We start from the raw sequence: 18,079 nt of genomic DNA on the forward strand, positions 1-18,079 counted from the left end.
ACAAGTTACTGTTACTAAATCTCCATTATTTGATCCAGTCAAGCAGCCAAAGTGGAGAGCTCATAGAAGCAGGGTAAAGGTTTTGGCTACTGCCAGGGAACGTGGTGAGAAAGCAATGGAGCCCTGGAAATCCTTAGATTTTCACATTCCCTCTGACATAGCAGCACTGCAGTGAGCTGATTCAGCGCTAAAATCCAGGTTTGACAAGGTCTCAGAGGTGGAGGGTAAGAAGCAAAGCAGAGCAGACTGTTTAGGTGATGCTAGTTATGTGATTCAGAATGGCATTCTTTACCAGTGCCAGGGTAAGGTTAAGGCCTTAGAGCCAGAGGGCCTTACACTGCAAGGTCATGGAGCTAGGTCATTCCATCCCCTGGGCAGGCCACCGAGCATTCCAGAAAACCCTTAACAGAATTGCTAGTAGGTTTGTTTGGCCAGACATGTACACTGATGTCAAGGAGTTTTGAGTTTCATGTGAAACATCTCAGCTAACTTTACCTAGGGGAGCAGCCCGTGCCCAGCTTCAGCCATTGGTTCTCATTGACACACCATTTGACAGGATAGGCATGGATGTAGTGGGACCCCTTGAAAACAGTTCATCAGGCAATTGGTATATTTAGGTAATTTATGATTCTGCCACTTGTTACCCAGAAGCCTTTCGCCTCAGATCTGTTAAGGCCAGACAAATTGCAAATCGTCTTACTCAACTTTTTTCAAGGGTAGACATACCAAGACAGGTCCTCACAGACTTTGGGACAAACTTCCTGTCCAAACTGCTATATCAGGTTTATCAGTTGTTATAAGTTAAAGGCACTAAGACCACCCCATATCACCCCCAGATGGACTGACTGATGGAGAGGCTAAGTCAGACTCTGAAGAACATGCTGGAGAAATTTGTTTGAAGGAATGTGCTGCTCCCCTCCGGAAGTGCTACAGGATTGCTATACAGGGGTGGAGGAAATGTAACAACAAGTTGCCGTTACTAAATCTCTATTAACAGTGTATTGTAATTTACCTCATGAACCAGGCAGAGGAATCCTGCCCCCACCTGGGATTTAATGGTAAGGCTCTTGTCAGGGGAGGCGAACAAACCCACACAAGACGGGCAGCAGAAATATATAAAAGGTATACTTTATTAATTTATTTACAAACGTTATTAAATTAGGGCGCAGGAATACCGTAGGTAAAAGACGCAGCCGGGCAGGCAGCCAGGAGGGAGAATTACAAGTCAGGCTACAGAGCTCACCCCACACCAGGAAGAGCTAGATAGTGTGGCGACACAAGGACAGATGAGGGCAATTAATAGTAGGTTGGTTAGTGAATATCACTAACCAGGGCAAGCCGGACAACGCCACCTTGGGAGTTTCACCCAAGGAAATACAGCAACAAACCCCAAGTTAAAGGCACAAAGGTTCGTAACAATGAGGCAGAAGACGTGCTTAAAAAAAGATAAACAACCAATCCTTTATTACAAAATGCACACAAAAAAAAAACAATAGACGCCACTGGCACACAAGGGATAAGGACGGGGGGGACCTATCAGTGCTGAGGCTTACCGGCAGGGAGACGGGTCCACAAGAGTGTGAGGGATCCAACAGGAAAATTCAGGTCACCCCAGTCACACGTGGCAGCCACACACACATGCAAATACTTTAGTTGGGGGAGCCCAATCCAGGGGACGCACAGCACACACAAAAAAAGAAGGGAACCCACCACCCAGGACACCAGAACCACCACCATCGGCTCTCAGCAACTGCAAGGAAAAAAAGGGAAGTAAAATTAATGGGGTTACACTCACAAAAAGAATAAAACACAATTCCCCAAATCAAAGTAACAAAAACAATTTGATTAACAAACTAAATCCAAAGGCAGCGTATCAAATTAACGCCAAGAACTTAAATCCCACATAAATCAGGAATAAAATAATATAAACAAAAAATAAATTAACACAATGTAACTTGAACAAAAACAATCTAAACTCCAAAAGAACATAAAGCAAAATCAAGGGCAACCCCACTATCCTCACACACACACACACAACGAGCTAAAAATAGTGAAGGCTCTGCGATTCAGCGCTGTAGTAGTAGTGTAGTAGCGTTAAGCAACGCTATATGAAGCAGGATGGCGTCAGGCGAAAGAGCGTCAAATCAGACAGCAGCAGGTGAGACAGTGGCAGGCAAGCAGTAGCAGGCAAAACAGTAGCAAGCAAACCGTAACAGGCAAAGCAGCAGCAGGCACAGTGGTATCGGTCTCCGGCGCTGCTTCGGTTCCGCAGCACCGATAGGATGTTGTTTAACCACCTGAGCGGATGTGGAAAGCTCGCACACTCCAGCAGCAGGAGGAGGACAGCCAGGCAGTTTGGGAGACTGGCACGATTGGCGCGTAAGTATGGAAGTACACAGTGCTGTGCAGGTGGCAGCGGGGGGAAGCGGAAACGAGGCGACCAGGAAGTGGACGATCTCAACGCCAAAGAGCAAGAGGGAGTCCGGATGAACCCGGTCCCCTCATATAGCCACCAACCACACAAAACGTGTGTAGAAAGAGACCCCCTCACAAAAACGACCGTCCCTTTTTAACGCCTCTGCCCTCTACCTGGCGTTCTCCAGGTGTATATCATTGTCTTTAATTAAATTGTCCCTTGCAGGGAGACAGCTCCGTCTGCTGTCTCACTACAGTATTTTAGCAGTAAAGATGTTAATGTGATTGGCATATACAAATGAGCACACAAGGAATAGACACAGGATATTTTTACAAATGTTTATTTGTTTTTAAAGTTGCAGTTGGCTTGTGTCACATATGCACAATGGTGGCTGGTCCACCTCGTCGTTCCACTGTGAAAGAGGAAATAAGGCAGCTGTGAAAGTCGTGAGATGTCCAAGACACGAGTGTATATGTATTTTTCAGTATTCATAAATGAGCGAACTATTGAAAGAACAAATTTGAAAAGGTCATAATTAAGGAAATAGATCATTGATTACCATGATTTGCTGAGGGGTTTTTTTGCACTAACACACAGGTGTGAAGTGGTTAACATAGAAATCTAAATCTAAATTAAATCTAAAGTGACAGTCCTTAACCATTTCACACCTGTGTGTTAGTGCAAAAAAAAAAACAAAAAAAAACAAGCAGTTGCTATGCCTTGCGCTCTTGTACGTCATTAGTTTTTTCTGTTCCTAGGGTACGGACAGAATTTGGAAAAAGAGCTTTTAGCTTTGCTGCCCCCTCTGCGTGGAATACTCTACAGGCCGAACTGAAGCTTTCTGAACTTATTCCACTTGCAGCCTTCTGTTCTATCCTGAGGGATAGACAGCGAGAGACCACTGAACAGTGCTTGTGTTTTAAATCGTAAAATGTTGTTTGTTGTTGTTGTAAAAGCTCCCGCACTTGAAAATACTACTGCATCTCTAAAATTGTATGTCTTATTTTATACCATCATTTCCTTGTAACTGCTCTTATGACATGTGCTACAGACCTCTTGGCCAGGTCACCCTTGTCGAAGAGATCCTGATCTCAATGGGTTTTTATCTGGTTAAATAAAGGTTAAATAAATAAAAATATGCAAACTTCACTTTGACACACCATGGAGCGCGTGAAGCCGGTTTATGAAGCTTGGTCTGACTGTACATTCCTGGATTCTTGTCGGGGGACCAGTGAGTAATATTTTCGGTTGGTGACAGGTGATCCAGTAAAGCTTTGACACAGAACGACTGGGGAGTGTTTCAGAAACAGACCCTACTCCTTTACGTTAACCGGAATGTTGTTTGAAGATGAACTAACAGCATGAATGAAGCTAAGCAAGTTAGCAGGAGCAGACGTCCACAGTCTTAAGGTGAGGCTCGTTTTCTGTTACATCAGCCGTCTTCCCCTTCAGCTTCACTGAGCTGGAGCATCTCACTCCTCTGAAGACGCGGTAATACACTATCACATACAAGGAAACTGCTCCCGCTATGTAAAAAACCAATGCCGACATCGCTGCACTCAGCCTACAACTGGCTTCAAGTTGAGTAAAACGAATACATTATTCCGGTACCGTTTCAAAATAAAATCCTTGTGAAACAACATTTTTTTTTTTTTTTTTTACTCTTTGTTCAGCACGAAAGTATCAAAATTATTTTTAGATATAGGCTAACACAAGTCGCTTTTGATAAACGTGGCAAAATGATGTCAATTAGATCTACATCATAATTTTACTAATATCATTAAGAGTTTGCTTTGAATGACATCAAATGCCACCAGTTTGGGCAACATCCGGTTGGACTTCCCGGTTTAGCGTTACCGAATCGGCAGATGTCGCCATATATCTATTCAAAGTAAAATTAATATTGTGAAAAAGAAAGTACGGTCCAAACAGGATGTCGCGTTAAATGAAAAGCACTCTCTCTGCTTCTATAGTCATCATCTCTGGAGCTATCCAGTGTGATTAGAAGTAGAATAGTGACTCAGGTGCACTGAACTGGTGTGCTTTAGTCATGCGTTGTGATATATGTGCTGACTCGTAACAATGACATTAAATAAAACACAGAAAAAGCTACAGTATTCCGATACATTACCTGAAAATGACTACATATATAATGTAATCTGATTACACATAGTTACACTAATAAGAGTGTTAGGTGTAAATGTGACAGGGAAACTGTTGTCATTTAAAGAGGCACAAGGTGAGCCTCGTCACTGTTATGTAATCGTCTGTAAATAATAGTAATCACAATAAGATAAGATAGATAAGACTTTATTGATGTCACACCCGGGAAATTTAATCATTAAGTAAGTATTACAAAGAGCAAGCACAGTAGCATAAAGAGGTCAAAATAAAAAAGTATACAGGGTACAGAATAAAAAACAGCTATGTATATGTGCTGTAGGAGACATACAGGTTGAAGATGAGGAGCACGGTGTCTGTGTGTGTGTGTGTGTGTGTGTGTGTGTGTGTGTGTGTGTGTGTGTAAAGGTGTGCACTCACCTGTGACACAGATGAGAGAGTCAGGGATGGGTTTTTAACCGCTATCCACTCATTCATTTATCACTTTTTATCTGTTTAATACGCTGGTTTTCATTTTTTCCATTCATCCATCTTTGCTGCGCTGTGATAGCTCTGTGCTGTTTGTTCATAATAAACGCACCAAAAGCATCTTTGAATCTGAGCGTATCTGTCATCACAGCCGCCTAGCGCGTCACAAATCTGCGAACCTGAGGGTGAGTGTGTAGTGATCCTGAAGAATAGTTTGTGTGACCAGGTATTTATCACGTTGTGGGGACAAACATCTGTTTACACAGTCACATTGTGGGGACTCACCTGCCTCATGGGGACAAAATGCAGGTCCCCTTAATGTAAATCATTACATTTTAGGGTGAAGACTGAGGATAGGGTTACCGGTTAGGTAAGCTTAGGTTAGGTATAGGGTTAGGAATAGGCAAATAGTGGTTATGGTTAGTGTCTCCAGGAAAAGAATGTAAGTCTATGTAATGACCCCACAAGTGATGAAAAAACAATGTGTGTGTGTGTGTGTGTGTGTGCGTGTGTGTGTGTGTGTGTGTGTGTGTGTGTGTGTGAGAGAGAGTGAGAGAGAGAGAGAGAGAGAGAGAGAGAGAGAGAGAGAGAGAGAGAGAGAGTTGTGTGTAGTGGTTTGGCATCGATGGGTGTGTAAGTGCATCTTAGAGTAATGCATGCACTGAGGAGGCTGATGGGGTTAGATGAACTTGAAGATTTTGATCGGGAACCTTCCAAACAAGCTAATCTTAAGGTTAGAAGTGATGTTACATATACAAGCAATGTTCCAAAAAGAGGTTTATAACTATTAAATACAGTCAGCAATACATGTGTGTTCTTTCCAACAAGGAAAGCCAACATTTTGTACATTCTGATACACATTTATTAATCTTGTCAGTAATAGTAAATATAATGTAATGATGTGAACCATTTAATGATCAAGGCGTAAATGATGCTTCATTAAAATGTAGAACATTGTCACAATACTGACAGGATCGTTGAGTTAACTTATTGGTTCTTGACTCAAGAAAGGCCATTTTTATGATTAGAAAGCTTATTATGAGATTTTGTTTTGAAACATGTTATCAGTTCTACAAAAGTATACAAAAGCCAAGGCAAAGGTATGTGGAGAATGATACCTGTTCAATCTGCAAACCACCTGCAGTATTCCAGAGGATCTGAGAACTCACTGAAAACTATGTAGAATGAAGAAATATTACACACATGTAGGACTTTTAGATTTAGAATTACTTTATATACTTTATACTCCAAACACTGCACTGAAAGTTGCTGAGTCATGGTGTGTCAACCATCCAGTTCAACTGGTCTTTTATGTAATTAGGTGAGAGGCAGTGAAAGAAGGGGAACAGATCTTCACCACAATCCACTTCATTTGGATATTGGCTATTTGGATTTTACACTTAGTTTAATTTCAGCTCTGTTTGAGTTCCATGCTAAACAGAAAATGTTTTTCACTGAGTAGAGGTTTTCACACTAGATTGAGAACTAGTTGAGCCAAACCATTACCATAGCTTTAATTACACTTGTTAGTCTTGAGCTAAGCTTTTCACAAAACAAGTACAAGGCAACAATCCTGTTGAAGAAAAGACATTAGCTGAGGTTCATGTACAGAGATCACAGTGTGGAATGGTCTGGCCTGCCTGAACAGGAGTCCTACAGAAAAGCATTCTGGTGAGCTGCACAGATAACATGGCAACTTTATCTATGTGCTGGCTTACTGTATCTAAGGTCATGACATGCCAGTTTAGCTTAGCTTAGTTTAACCATTCATTGTTTACTGTAATACAATTACAGTTAGCCATTTGGCAGATGCTTTTATCCAATGCAACATACATATGAATTCACACACCGATGGCACAGCACCAGGGACAGTTTTGGGCTTCAGTATCTTGCCAAAGGATACTTCGGCATGTGGACTGCCGAGGCCAGGGATCGAACCACCGACCTCTTGGTGGACGACCGCTCTACCTCCTGAGCCACAGCCATCCACAATAATATTTTCTCTCAAAGATTTGTTGCAGATTTTGTTGCACACCGCAAATGAGAGATAATAGCTATGATTTAGTCACATACAGATGCAACAAGTGTAAAGTCTTCTTCTGTATGTGAACTTAGTGGGACTGATATTCTCCAGTGCCTTAGTTGGCTACATATTCCAATTTCCAAAGTAATGGTGGTCAATGCTGACATTCAGTTGCCTTTTCCAAGGCCTTTAGGCAGCAAGAATGCATACAAAATCAATGGAAATACTCTGTGACAAACAGAAACAGACTGATGTTTTGTGCCACTGTGTTTAGACACTGCAGATAGATAGTCTTTATTTTCCCATCTTCATGTCTAGGACCACACCAATAAACACAATAAATACAACAGATACGTGTCTTACACTCCTACCACTGAAAGCTGTTGTTCTATTGTTCTGTACAATTTATTTTCTCTCAGTCATCTCTGTAAAGTTTTTGACTGTTTGGGCAATTCAGAGTGGATGAATGACTCTTGGAAAACAAGATGAAATGACTTTGTGAATGGAAATCGTTTTCACATGCAAACAGGTTTTGCAGCACCATGGTGTGGCCGTGGCATCACAGTGTGTCTCAAAGCCTTCATAGTACTGTGTCTCAGTGCTAATATTGTTAAACTGTCATTAATAAGTTACATCTTTATTAGCTGCAGCACTCTTTAGAAAGACTAATTTAGCAGGCAATGTGTAAAATGTAATGTCATTACAGTTCCCTCTTTGTTCTTAGAAGTTTTTAAACTACTCTCTACTTACCACCAGAGAGATACGTATGTTTAGTGTGTTACATCGTCATGTGCTCATTAATGTTCTGATGCTGTTGAACCAATAACCTGCTCAGAACCCAAGATCATTTTCATTATTTAGTAGCCCCTAATGACTCCTGCCACCTCCCACTGTCAGTGGACTGTGTATAATGTCTGTTTTGTCCAAGTTCCCATCAAGTCACAACCCATCCATTTCCTGTTTTACCTCGAAAACATGAAAAACAACCAGTACTAATATGCTGCAATAATACTACAGGTCCTGTGTCATGAACCAGCGGAAAGTCAGACCAAACAAGGGACACCACACAGATAATTATGCATTAAATTAAAAATCATTTATTTCACCAGGTTTCTGCCTGTCAAAAGAAAGTATTTCCTCACCATCATCAGCAAGTGCTTGGTCATGGAGCAATTGTCAGGTCTCTGTACATTAAAGAGTATGGTCTAGACCTGCTCTACATGGAAAGTCATGAGATTACTTTCATTGTGATTTGGCATAATTTGCATAATTTTTAGTTGAATGCTTTTCCAGGCCCTGTAAAGAAAATCTCATGCACTAATAGTAACTTGATTGTTTATTAATACTTTGCATCAATAATTCAAGATATACAATGCATGAATAAATCTTTGGATTTATCTCATCTTAACAAGCTCCTACAAGCTGTTACATAATTAGTCATTACCTTATATAGGAAAACAGATATAGCCAATTTAAACAGTGCTGTCACAACTATTCTGTTAACTTCAAGATAGTCTGTCGACTACACTGGCTCTTCTCTGTATTATATTAGGAAAGTGGCAGTGCTGGGCTTGCCAAACCAAAATGTGTCATGTGTCATTGGTATCTAATATCACAATGACAACCCAATATCAGGATGGAAAGCTTTTTATGCGAGACCACACAGTCTCTCACTGAGCTCCCACAGCTTCTTTGCTGCAGCGTCATCCTTGGCTTTAGCAGAAGGTTCTTTCAAAGCGCAGTTGGAGAAGTAACGTCCGCTGAGAGGTTCGAGTCCCTCCTGGAGAGCACAATGCAGAGTGGTCTGGGCTCCCTGGACAGTATTCTTAGCGAAAAAATAAATCAGGGGCTTCACGATCACTTGCAGTGCGGCACTGTTCCTTCCCAGCTCAGTCTTGATAGCTCCTGCACAAACAGAAAATAGTGATTTTTAGCTGCAATTGTAAAAATAGCCTGTTATTATACTGTTATTTTACAGACACACACGCATACACACATATAGTCCTATCTGTGGATTGAATGTGTTCAGTCTGGCAACAGTTTTCATCCTCAGCTCAGTGGATGCTGCTGTCATGACTGGTGGTCTGGGGTCAATTCTGTCTCCATGTTGTTCAGTAGTATTCCCACTCTGTTGGTGCCTCTCAATCTCCAGCTGTGCTAGTAGCTTCCCTCTATTGATGTTAGAGCCCTGAGCTACCAGGTGCCTCTTGGTCATTGTGGATGTTGGTCTTCTGCTCATCCATAGTTCCTACGTTGTATGTAACCTCTCTCCTTGGTGTTGCTGTTACAGTAGCATTTCATCAATTCAATATTCTCAGTCCTTCAGGGCCATCATTTTAAAGCGACATCAATTAAATATGATGTGTGGAACAGCTGCATCATCTGTTCATTGTTTTGTTGTAGCCCACGACTGAATATTCTGTCAGATGAGCATCGTGTTCATGACAACTTATATATTTACCTTAAATTCAATTCACAACATAGCATAATGTGAAAATGCTGTTTGCACTAAAACAAACATCATGCCATGATTATAGCAGTTTAACTGGGTCTAGCCTACATTTAATGACAAATCGATATATTAAGTTGAAATGTCATTAAGGAATCTAGTTAAAACAGCTCCTCACAAAGCACTACACAAACAGTGAAGGGCATAAAGTTTGATGCTGCATTGGACCATCTTAAGTAACTAATACAATTTATGAACACTTGTATTGTGGAGTCCTGTTCCCGCCACAGTTTGTATATTCCAGCTGTGTCATGCCATCATGGCTGCTGAAAAGACTTCTACATAGGATACACCTGTGTGTCCTCGCTCATAGTTCCTCTTTCCTTGGTCCTCTCTCATTGAGATGCATTTTAGAAATTGAGACATCCTTTAACATGGCGTGTTAAGCTCAATTTCCAGGTCACAGGAAGGAGGACCAAGGAGAGAGGACAGAAGGAGGCACAAGATATAGAAATGAGAAAAGCCGCAGCTCTTTTCCACTCACTCCTTGCCGGATTGTCCAGTGTTGCTCTGTTATTGTTTCATGCCACTGCATTTGACCAGTCTGCCTGATTATTTGGACTTTTGATTTCTTGCCTGCTCCTTCTTGGATTTATAGATTTATTGCCTGCTTTGAACTGCCTCTCTGATTTTGTTCATTACCCTTGTCATGGTCCTGTAAAAAAAGAAAAAAAAGAAAAAAAACAACAACAACAACAACATTGAACTGCATGAGCTCTTCCTCTGTCATCTGCATTTGGGTCCTACCCATTGCTCTGCTCACTCCAGCCTTGACATCCAGGAGTCTTTGGTCATGCTAGAGGCCTAACATCAAGGGATCTTCAAAGTCATTGGAATGCATTGTCAGGGCACCATGAATGTCTGGTCCAGATTCCGTGGCAATCCTTTCAATATTTATCAACATATTCCAGTCTAGACCAAAGTGGTGGACTGACCCACCTACACTGCTGCCCCAAGATCCTTGCAAATTGTCCTCAGTTTGCATTGAACTGTATTAAACTCCCCATTTTATGGAAACTGCGTTCAGTAATTCCTTGTTTTAAGACTTTATTATCCATTTGCATGAGTTGACATGCTCTGACCACTTACCTGGATGGAGGCTGTAGCAGGTGACCTTAGTTCCCTTCAGTCTTTTGGCCAGCTCATGGGTGAAGAGGACATTGCACAGCTTGCTATCGCAGTAGATCCTGAAAACCTCCATGAATGAGGTCCCCACTCCCAAAGCCTTTTGTGTGTTCAGGCAATCAAAATCAATTTTTCCAAATTGATGTCCCATAGACGACACATTGACCACCCTGCTCGGTTCACACTCCTTCAGCCGGTCCAGCAACAGGTTGGTTAACAGGAAGTGACCAATGTGGTTGACGCCAAACATCATTCCCAGCCCGTCCTCTGTGCGACCCTGCAGGAAAACACCTGTGACAAAAACATGGACAAACCTTAATCCTGTTTCCAGACATGGTGATATCAAAACAAGCAAGGCTTGAAACCATCTTACATCTTTGGGAGAGCCTAATGACTCCTTGACACAGACAAGCATACCATAGTTCAACTTCATTACAATACAACCAAGAGCATAACTGCCACAAATAGTGAAATAAGCAAATGAATTAAGAAGTGACATAATTAAAGACTTTTACTATTAACACTATTAACATCCTTTAACAACCACTATTAACATTTAACATGGCTTCATTTCAAACAATGGCACACATTCAAGTAATTTGTAACTCTTGGAACATGGTAACATTGCTGTACAATTAGTTGACAATACATGTCATTAGTTAGTTTTCTAATGAGAATATTAGCAACAGTACTTTGTTATGGCAGTCGGATTTTTATGGCATTTACTATTTTTTTCACAATCTGTACAAATGTACGTATACATAGTTGCTTTTCTTGTCTGTGCCCTTTATACTTTTTTACTTTTGACCTCTTTATGCCACTGTGCTTGCTCTTTGTAATACTTGCTGGCTGTAATAACCACATTTCCTCAGTGTCAGATCAACAAATTCTTATCTTATCAAAGTTTGACTGGTCAAAAAACACCAGCGGTAAGATCAGACAGATCATAAAAAAGCCAATAGTTGAGCCAAATTATCTGAACCACTTTGTCTATGTAGTTCTCCTCCCCTGTCTATTTAAGTGAGTGTGTTTCCCTTTCTGGCATCATCCCTTATGTGTGGCTTTCCTTGTTCCGAGATTCTGGGTCCCTGTGATATTTTTATGAGTATTTCTGGTCTTGTATCTGGTTTCCCCATGTATTTGTGAATTTTCATTTAGTTTGCCTTATTTTGTTAAATAAACCATTTGGACTGTTTCCGCTCAGCCTTTTTGTAAAGTCTGCATCATTGGGTTCACTCCTTGCTTTTTGCTCGGCCACAAAATCATAACAAACAATTGAATAGTTCTGAAATGCACAAAACTTTTTTTTGTTTGTTTGTAAAGCACAAACCCCAGAGGGCATTGTGGTGATAAACAGGTTAAAGTAATGTTCAGTTTGGCTAATGGTGGGGAAAAGTTACAGGCAGAGCATGGTATTATTCCTTGGATCAATGTACCTATTTTAATCAATTCATTTTTGGATTTCAAATGAATTTTAAAACAATTCTACAAACTATAGGGCAACGTTTTGCTCTTGATTGCAACAACGTGATAGAATTTGAATTCAAATCTGGCATCATTTGATCAGCTGCAGAGCTGCAGTCCGACACGCTTCTCTGCACTTCCATTAGAGCAGTTACCCACACAAAACCTCACAGACACTGTGTCTTCCTCCTGACCACCTAAACTAATTCAATCAAAAGTAAACAGGAGTTATACATAAAAATGAAAACACTGCAATAGTACAACAAGATAGGAGAATTAAATGTGGACTCCTTAACATGAGATCTGTGTCTTCTAAAGCTGTATTAGTAAATGAGTTAACATCAGATCATTATATTGATTTATTGTGTCTGCCTGAAGCCTGGCTGTGTCATGAAGAGTATGTTAGCCTAAACGTAGCTAATTCCCCAAGCCATATTAATACTCACATTCCTTGAGGCAGTGGCTGAGGAGGTGAAGTTCCAGCCATTTTTGACTCAACCCTATTAATCAACTCTAAACCTAAACTTAATTATAATTGATTTGAAAGCCTTGTTCTTAGTCTTTCACATCAAACTTGGAAAACAGTGCAGCCACTTTTATTTTTTGTAGTGTACCGCTCTCCTGGTTTTTATTCCAAATTTATGAGTTCTGAGCTTCTATCAGGTTTAGTCCTTAAAACAGATAAAGTAATTATTGTAGGTGATTTTAATGTTCATGTTGATAATGACAGCCTTTGTACTGCGTTTATCTCATTATTGGACTCAGTTGTCTTCTGTCAGAGTGTACATAAACCTACTCACTGTTATGGTTAAAACACTCTCGACCTTGTTCTGACATATAGCCAATTGAAAACTGAACACTTAGCAGTCTCTTCACAGAATCCTTTGCCAAAAATTCCTACACCAGATTCCTATCTGATAGTGCTGTAGCTAAATTTAAGGGAATGATCTCATAATTCGATGCCATGCAGAGACAGCACTGGTTACAAATGACCTTCTTATTGCATCACACAAATGACTTGTCTCTGTAATAGTCTTATTAGATCTTGGTGCTCCATGGTGTAATGTGCTGCTTGAACACAAACCAGGGATATTAGTCCCTGGTTTGTGTCCAAGCAGCAAGCTTGCCGAAACTCTAGCATGCCCACTGTGTCCAGCGAGAGGTTCGTTGGAGCAAATATCAGCTCCCAGCAGGGAATATCACCTTCGTCAAAGCAGGGAAGAAAGCTCAGGGCTTAAAACCTCTGCCCGTGATTGGTAGCTGTGAGTAGACCTGGGAAGACAGCTGAAGTTTCCCTCGCACATTGCAATGACATCTCTCAGGCTAGACTTGGTCCTAATATCTCATCAAAGCAAGTGGTGGTCATGGAACTTACAGTCCACTGGGAAGACCGAATAGAGGAGCTTGTGGAAACCTGCAGAGGGAATGGAACCTGTGAATCCATCAAGGTGGGCTGCAAGAGATTCCCAGGGCAGTCTCTGCAGCGACCACTCAGGCTTCTGGGCATCAGAAGATTGCAGGAGAGAAAAGCCACCAAAAACATCTGCAAAGCTGCAGAGAAAGCTTCTAGGTGGCTGTGAATTAAGAGAGGGCATCCATGGTGTAGTGTGCTGCTTGGACACAAATCAGGGACTGATCATCCTGGGTTGGGTCGCCCAGGTGAGGGTGTCTAATGATCAAAGACCCAAAACGCCTGATGTGTCAAAGCCGCATCATCTCCACATAGATGTTTTTTGTCCATGGTTTTACAAAACAGCTGCTGTGGCAGAAGCGGAGTGGATGAAGCTACGACAAAGCAAAGAGGAGATACAGACTGTGGCTGATCCAGGGACAGATCCTAGCAGAGGTGGAGGAGGAATACCACAGCAGAACGGTGTCTATGCAAGAGCAAGGAGCTTGGACCAAGACCCACCAAGACTCAACTTTCTGATCCAGTCAGTGTGCAATGTCCTCCCAAGCCCATCCAACCTGCATAGATGGGGTCTTCCCGAAACTCCAGCATGCCCACTATGTCCAGCAAGAGGTTCCTTGGAGCACATTCTGTGTATCCTAGTATTAGTAACCTATTAACGAGGGCTGCCAGTTTTTATCAAATGAGTCTCATAAGACTGCATTAATTTATATAATTATTTCGAAAAAGTTTTTGAATAGTCAGGTGTTTTCCCTCTGGCAGCACCAGTGATGCTGCTAACATGTCACCAGTCCCTGTTTGTTTGGGCACATTTGGTCTGAATCTGAATCTGAATTTTTACAAAAAATGAAAGTATGTATTTGTGTACAATGCTGAACTATTAAATGTGCGTACATATAAGTGTATATATATACATAGATGCAATACTATTGAAAGGAAATGGGAATGGATGGAAGGAAGGTCTGCCTTCGACTTCGTCTGATCCTCTCTGGCAAACAACTCTGCTTTCAGTATGGGCTTTCTGGTCCTGTGCAGATATACAACATCAAGCTACAATGAACAGTCTAACCTGCATTGTTGATGAGGATGTCCAGTCTGGGCTCCGATTTCAAGAATGTTTCAGCAAAGCTGCGAACAGACTTGAGACTCCCCAGATTCAACTGCATGAACACCACCTGATTACTGCCACTCTCCTGTGGGACATGAGACAACTGAATCAGTGGTATAATATTAAATGAAGTAGCACTGTGGACTTTTTTTTTTTTTTTTATTAATGTCTGTGTGCCAAAATGAATGTCAAAGATATTTCCAAAAATGCAACAGTGCAAAAATGTTTTGCAACAGTGTGGTTTATTAGTGTGGACCCACACACACTGACACAGAAATCAGCTACCATCTACCTCTACATTATTGAATGGAAACTGACATGGGTCCATCTGTGAACAAATATGGCAAGTATAAACTTTATACAGACAATAAAATCCTCACACAATCTTTATAAGCAACTACAAGCTTGTACATGGCATGAAGTAACCGCAGGCTCATCAGTAAGGCATTTAGGACAGAGAACCTTCTCTTGCTTGGGAAATGTGAATAAATCAGTTAATCTTCATAGACGCAACAGAGCATGATTTCTATACTCACTCTCATGACTTCCTTAAGAGCAGCCTCTCCTCTCTGCTTACTACGACAGGCCAGAATCACTCTGGCTCCTCTTTTAGCCACATCTATGGCTGTAGTCTTTCCAATGCCTGTGTTGCTACCTGGGGATAAAAAGCAAGAAACATGGGTGATGTTTTATTTGCAAGTCCAACATACTGTATGTATTTAATAATAAAAACAGCTACTCAGCTTTTAACCTACACGGATACTGGATTTGGATCTGTATCAGATAGACATAGTGAAAGTGAACTGTCGGATCAGTTGTATAACTGAGGTGAGGGAAAGTATTCAACCTTTAATAGGTACATGTAACATAATGAAATTCCTTTTGTATTTTTAAATTCTTTAAGTATGATGAACCAAAATTCTTGGAGACTTTAAAGGAAGACTTGATTTAATATATATTTAAAAAAAAAAATTAAGTATCATGTCACGTTTTCTAGCCTGTACTTTTGTCATTCATGGTTTTGCAGAATGCCAAACTTTATGAAAGAAACTCTTCAATATTAGAGCACAGAAGGACTTCTTTACTCCCTGACCTGATACCGTACTCCAACCCAAACTACTATTTTTGCATATTATTTTTGTACTTTCAAATCTGATATTTTCTGAAAGCTTTGTTGACATGTAGAAATGCAGCAGTGGTTTAGTCACAGACTTACTGCATCTGTAGTTGGTTGGTAAGCTAGAAATATGCTGTATGAGCTATTTCTGAACTCAGAATTTGTTGTGATGTAGTGCATGCATCCAGTGAATATGACATAGTCAGTGGACGTGACTTTCTGCCACCCTGATGTCACACAGCAGTCTACAAAACACTGTTACTTTGGTACTTAATGTAGAATGTTGCACAACAGATATATTTCTATTTAGATTCTGAAAACAGAAACCTGACTTACCGGTCACAATCACAGTTTTCCCATGCAGCGTTGCTTTGCTTGTGCACCGCCTTCCCTTCACAAAAACATGATGGAAAACGTAAGCAACTCCAAAAACAACACCAACAGCCAGCAGAAGAGTAATCATTGTTCAAGCCTCAGCTGCTCAGAGGCAACAGTGAGGAAGTCAGGGCAAGTCTGTGCATTTAAACCCACACAGACAAACAAACACCCATTTCCTGCCTGGGCGTGACAGTGTTTGCTCTGGTTAAAGGTTAAAGCAAACTGGAAGGACTGGAATTCATAAAAGATCATGTGACTGACCACCCATAGCAAAATCCAGTTAAATCAAAATAACAGCTTGCATAAGACTTCCCCTCTCCAATAGTATCATCCAATAGGAAAACAGCACCACCTGCAGTTGCAAATGTGCATTTGAAGACCTGCAGATGCAGACTGCGATGTCTGCTGCTTCTTAGCTTTATCGCATATGAATTATGGGACTACGTGACTGGTGGGGGGCATACATAAATGAATGCCAATGTTGTCCGCTAGATGTGTAAATAGTACTATAATCATAAATAGTAATAATGATCTGCTGCCCTGAAGTGGCAAAAAAAAAAAAAAAAAAATGAAATCAGTGAACACAGCTTTCTTTCTTTACACTCACATTAATTAAATGAGAAATGATGAAAAAGTTTTACTTTGGTAGATGTTTGATGTGGGCAATATTTGTTTATTCCCAGAAGATTTCCTTCCTTAAATAATACCCAAATGACTACTAGCTTTGGTGGTGCTGATGGACTCTATGTGACACAAATAGAACATTTTGGAAAGACATCTCAGGTTCACTATACACTCTCAACAAGTTATGCAGTAATTATCTTACAGGAAGTAAATTGCTAATGAAAGCTGCTTTGATGACCAGGGCCACTAGAAACTAGTATGTCAAATCAAAGAGTCAGTTAGGGCAGCCACCAACCCAGCCACCAGGTCGCAGCCCGGCACCCGGTCACAAGGCATTTTCTACCATATGCATGTACATATATTTGTATGTATGTCCATGTTAAACCAGTCAGAAAGGTTGGGGACCCACGAATTAGGGGAAGAAGAGCATAAGGCCCAATCTCAGTGTCCCCCCTTAGGCCTGAAGCCCTGAGCCCTGACTTAGTTGAAGTCATGTAAGTGCTTGAGTGTGAGAGGCTGCAACGGCATAAAATGGAGTAAATACGACTGGGACAGCACTCTGCGATGCAGTCCATGGAGCCTCTGCATCAACTCAGTTGTAATCAAAAATAAAACACACAGAAACCATAATTCAGCATGTGAAATCTTTTTTTTTCTTTTTTGTAAAATGTACTAGCCTCTCAACATCAAAAAACCTTTTAGTTTAATGACTGTATTTGTCAATGTGCTCTGCATCTGTTATTCCTCACTGAGCGCTCTCATCCACTGCAGCAGCGATACTTACTGAGGCGTCTCCCCCAAACTATTGTTTCTTCTAGCATCATTTTTACGCTGGTGATGCTGAGCTATATGTACCTGTATATCCAAACGACCTTTCCTAGTTCTTAAATTTAGAAAACTGGATGGATACAAATTTCTGTTGACAAAGGCTGATCACAGTTACGAGTTGTTAGACCAACCAAATATGAGCATTTGTCTGACAACTTAACACTGATGGCTGAACCAGTTCTGAAAGCTTGACCATGAAAACCTTGGAGTGATTTTAGATTCTTGTCTGACATTCCAGTCTCATATTACAGCTATTACCAAGACAGCACTTTTCCTCCTAGTAATATTGTTAAAATGTGATGCATTCAGTGACTCTCATGAGGAGGACATTGACAGTCTGACAGACAACATCATGGACTACACAAACTTCTGTGTGGAGAACACTGTACCCACCAGGACCTGGATTAATCCTGACATTAAGGCTCTCTTAAAGGAGAAGAAGAGGGCCTTCAAGTCAGGAAACAAAGAGGAGCTGAAAACTGTTCAG

The 18,079-nt window shown here is 41.0% G+C and overlaps 1 protein-coding gene across 1 annotated transcript; it reads right to left on the bottom strand.

The window, feature by feature from the left end:
• Window positions 1–8,351: 8,351 nt before the first annotated feature.
• LOC143322979 (dehydrogenase/reductase SDR family member 13-like) lies at window positions 8,352–16,363 on the bottom strand. Its single transcript, XM_076734472.1, has 5 exons — window positions 16,099–16,363; window positions 15,182–15,300; window positions 14,607–14,730; window positions 10,627–10,953; window positions 8,352–8,933 (listed from the first exon to the last, which is right to left on the bottom strand). Exons 1-5 carry the CDS (start codon window positions 16,223–16,225, stop codon window positions 8,677–8,679), a joined length of 954 nt encoding a protein of 317 aa, XP_076590587.1. The 5' UTR covers window positions 16,226–16,363; the 3' UTR covers window positions 8,352–8,676.
• Window positions 16,364–18,079: the final 1,716 nt, after the last annotated feature.

This window comes from Chaetodon auriga, chromosome 7, assembly GCF_051107435.1.
Source record: "Chaetodon auriga isolate fChaAug3 chromosome 7, fChaAug3.hap1, whole genome shotgun sequence".
Lineage (NCBI taxonomy): Eukaryota > Metazoa > Chordata > Actinopteri > Chaetodontiformes > Chaetodontidae > Chaetodon > Chaetodon auriga.

Excerpts from the sequence above, each read along its gene's own strand:
- LOC143322979 (XM_076734472.1), bottom strand. The coding sequence starts at position 16,225 with ATGATTACTCTTCTGCTGGCTGTTGGTGTTGTTTTTGGAGTTGCTTAC. Across the intron at positions 15,301-16,098 it reads GAAAACTGTGATTGTGACCG|GTAGCAACACAGGCATTGGA; the intron begins GTAAGTCAGGTT and ends TTTTATCCCCAG. Across the intron at positions 8,934-10,626 it reads CTGCTACAGCCTCCATCCAG|GAGCTATCAAGACTGAGCTG; the intron begins GTAAGTGGTCAG and ends CTGTTTGTGCAG.